Genomic DNA, 3,933 nt, shown 5'->3' with positions numbered 1-3,933 from the left:
CAGGCCATGTTGAACAGCTGTGAAGGCGGGTGAGCACCCAGGGGTGCCCAGGGCTGTCCTGCAGAGCAGGGTCCCTGCACCCCAGGGCTGTGCCGGGCAGGGACTCTGCCGCCTGCCAGGGTCAGCGCTCAGCCTGCCCGGGAGATCCCATGGCAGCAGCTGTGGGGGGAAGGAGCGACCCCCGGCAGGGCAGGCAGGGAGCTTGTGGGGTTGAAGGGGGCTGTGTGGGTCAGGGCTGCTCAGAGCTCCAGATCCCCCCACAGACATGGCAGAGGGTCCTTCTGAACAAGGACATCGAGACAGGAACAGTTGCAAGGGAAGGAGTCTGTGCTTTCAGGTTTCCACTCTTGCTCGTCTGGGTGTGCAGTGGGAGATGGGGATTTATTTCTCTCTTTGGAGAAGACACTGAGACCCCAGTTCTCGTTAGGACTGGTCTGAGCTGCTCCTGAGCCCCTGCACACACAGAGCTGCCCCTGGGCAGTGCCAGGAGGTGTGAGCAGGACAGAGCTGAGCACACAGCGGGTGGGACGGGGTCTGTGACACTGACAGGGAGTAGACCAGGAACAGACACACAGCTGCAGGCAGTACAGACGTGGGCAGGGAGAAGGAGCTCCTACCAGATATGCCAGGGGCGGGATTTAGGAACCCCCTGCAATCACCCGCACTTCAGACACATTTCCCAGTGCAACCCCTGGTCTCCTCTCCTCCCCAGCAGACCCTCTGCCCCAAAGCCATGGGGTCCAGGTCACGAGTCTCCAGCTCAGCAGCTGGACCTCCAGGTGAAGGGTTCCTGGAACGTGGTACATAAATAAGGTGCTAAAAGTACTTGCTCTCCAGTGTGAGTGGCAGCAGCACAGCCGGGTCAGGAGAAGGTTCCACAGCATGCCCGTCTGCCTTTCTGTCCTTGCTTTATTTTCTGGTAGCACTGCAGTGTCCTTCCCTGTTTCTCCACCTGTCCCTGGTGCTCTTGCTCTCTGGGGTTGGGGTGGGAGTGTGGGTCAGTTTTTGTTCTGACACCAACACAGGGGTCTTGACCCAGAGGTGTGTTCATAGTATCTAGATGCCTAAGCTGCATTTTAAGCTGTGATGAACTGTGTTTTTCAGTTGGTAGAAAGAGAATTGGCTGAAACATCAGGGAGGAGGTTTTCCATGGGAAACAGCATGTTTATTTTCCCCAGAGAAGTCCCCTCTAATTTGTCACTGCCTTTTCCTCCTTGCACAGGTCCTCATGCCCACAGGCAGCAAATGTCCAACAGCAGCTCCATCAGCCAGTTCCTCCTCCTGCCGTTCACAGACACACGGGAGCTGCAGCTCTTGCACTTCTGGCTCTTCCTGGGCATCTACCTGGCTGCCCTCCTGGGCAACGGCCTCATCATCACCACCATAGCCTGGGACCAGCACCTCCACACCCCCATGTACTTCTTCCTGCTCAACCTCGCCCTTCTCGACCTGGGCTCCATCTCCACCACTGTGCCCAAATCCATGGCCAATTCCTTCTGGGACACCAGGACCATCTCATACTCAGGATGTGTTGCACAGCTCTTTTCGTTTTCCTTCTTGATAGTAGCAGAGTATTGTATGCTCACAGTCATGTCCTATGACCGCTACGTTGCCATCTGCAAACCCCTGCACTACGGGACCCTCCTGGGCAGCAGAGCTTGTGTCCACATGGCAGCAGCTGCCTGGGCCACTGGGTTTCTCAATGCTCTGCTGCACACGGCCAATACATTTTCACTGCCCCTGTGCAAGGGCAATGCCCTGGGCCACTTCTTCTGTGAAATCCCCCAGATCCTCAAGCTCTCCTGCTCACACTCCTACCTCAGGGAACTTGGGCTTATTGTGTTTAGTGCCTGTTTAGTTTTCATGTGTTTTGTTTTCATCATCCTGTCCTATGTGCAGATCTTCAGGGCCGTGCTGAGGATCCCCTCTGAGCAGGGACGGCACAAAGCCTTTTCCACCTGCCTCCCTCACCTGGCCGTGGTCTCCCTGTTTGTCAGCACTGCCATGTTTGCCTACATGAAGCCCCCCTCCATCTCTTCCCCATCCCTGGACCTGGTGGTGTCTGTTCTGTACTCTTTGGTGCCTCCAGCAGTGAACCCCCTCATCTACAGCATGAGGAACCAGGAGCTCAAGGATGCCTTGTGGAAACTCATATCTTACAATTTCCTAAAGCATTAAACTGCCCATCTGCTTCTACATAGGAGTTTTAGAGTAACTAATTACAGGCCCAGCCTGTCATCTGGATTTTCTGTTGTTGTTGGTAGTTTTTTTATTGTGATCATATTGTCATCCCATTTCTTAATTCACTGTCTGCTTTTCTTTTATAACCACTGGCTGTGTAAATGAGGAGCCGTGCTCTCCTTGTCTCTAAACAAAATAAAGTGTTCTTTAGTGACTTGTTTTTCACTATATCCTTCCTGCTAGGTCTTATGGAACTGCAGGGACAGTTCCTGTGTTCATGGGAGGAGGGAAAAGAGTCCATCACGGCAGCCCTGCCAGGGAGCAGCAGCGCTTGTTCTTCCAGAGCTGTTCTGGTTCCACTCCCACACTCTCCTTCTCATCCCTGGTGTTGGTGCAAGGCCTGAGTGCTCGGGCAGCTTGGTCACCGTCCTGCTGTGTGTCAGTGCTGTGAGCGCAGGCAGGGACAGGCAATGGGCACTGCTGTGACAGAGCTGGCCTCACAACAGCCTTTCCAGATAGAAAGGTGGGCAGTACATGATGGTTTATATCTTCTTGCGAAGTTTCTCTCAATCATATTCCTACAAAAGTCACCCACAGATTAAACACCAGTGTGCAGCTGAACGGTGTGTGTGTGCAGGGCTGGCACACAGCAGTGTCCTCTCACAGCCAGGCTCCTGCCAGAGACCTGCAGGACCAGCAGAGCAGGGGCTGGGCTGTGCCCCTGTGCACTGGACACCCCATAGAAGGAGCCTCAGGTCAATCATCATGGACTGGCCCCTCACAACCACTATTTCCAGCACTCGCTTCTCACCCACAGAGGTTTTTCTTCCCTCCATGGATGGACACTCAATGAATAGTTCAGCAGTCTGTGTTGCTTTGTACAGATGGGATGTGAGCACGCACATCATGTATGTGAGGTGACATGAACATGAGTGAACACAAACACCATCAACTGTTCCTTGGGGTTCCATGAAAACCTGTGGCACACACAAGGTCCTGAGGTCACTTCCTGTTGGAAGTAACACCCCATGGGAAACTGCCTGAATGCAGCACTGGCTTGTGCTTCCTTAATTGAGCTCCCTGTGTCCATTCCTCATGACGTGGGACATCTCAGATGAGTGCAGAGCAGGGTGACACACCATAGCTGAGGTGTCTCCCACCCCTTTGGAGTGGCAACGGGAGGCCAGAGGGACAATGTGACTCCTACCTCTGTGTGTAAAAGGGACAGACTGTCTCTGAGCATCCCTGGGTGCAGAAGGGGTCCTGAGACAAACTCAGATATGGATGCCTGATGGAACCCTGGCATTTCTGTGTGTGACTCCAGGAACAAACCTCAGTGTCCCAGTGAGATTCATCTCAGCTGCTGGGACAGGCTCATTGCAAGTGCTCCTGTCTGCTGTCACCCTTGCCTGTGATTCTGGGTTGTGCTCTCAAAAGTAAGACAAAGTGGTAAGAAGGAGAATTAACAGCTGGTCAACCTGCCGCCATACCCGGAATTTTGCAGGGTCACAGACATGGTGTTCCTTGGTGTCCTAGTAGCCAGATCAGTGATCTCTGGGCTGGAGAACTGGAAGCTGGGTGGGAAGTTGGCTGGACAATCAATCCAAATGTCATCAGCGGTACAAAGCCCTCCGTGCAGCCAGTTACTAGTAGCATCCCTCAGTGACCAGCACTTGGACCAGCACTGTTAAACGTCTTTATTCTCCCTCTCTATGATGTGACGAGTGCACTTTCAGCTTCTCTGTGGTGAGG

At 53.7% G+C, this 3,933-nt stretch overlaps 1 protein-coding gene across 1 annotated transcript; it reads left to right on the top strand.

The window, feature by feature from the left end:
* Window positions 1–1,097: 1,097 nt before the first annotated feature.
* Window positions 1,098–2,178, top strand: LOC135577808 (olfactory receptor 14J1-like). Its single transcript, XM_065047929.1, has one exon. The coding sequence runs from the start codon at window positions 1,150–1,152 to the stop codon at window positions 2,176–2,178; it is 1,029 nt and encodes a 342-aa protein (XP_064904001.1). The 5' UTR covers window positions 1,098–1,149.
* The last annotated feature ends 1,755 nt before the right edge of the window (window positions 2,179–3,933 follow it).

Source organism: Columba livia, unplaced genomic scaffold (assembly GCF_036013475.1).
Source record: "Columba livia isolate bColLiv1 breed racing homer unplaced genomic scaffold, bColLiv1.pat.W.v2 Scaffold_140, whole genome shotgun sequence".
Classification (NCBI taxonomy): Eukaryota; Metazoa; Chordata; class Aves; order Columbiformes; family Columbidae; genus Columba; species Columba livia.
Note: the sequence above shows the minus strand (reverse complement) of the source record. Positions and strands in the feature narration are given on the sequence as shown.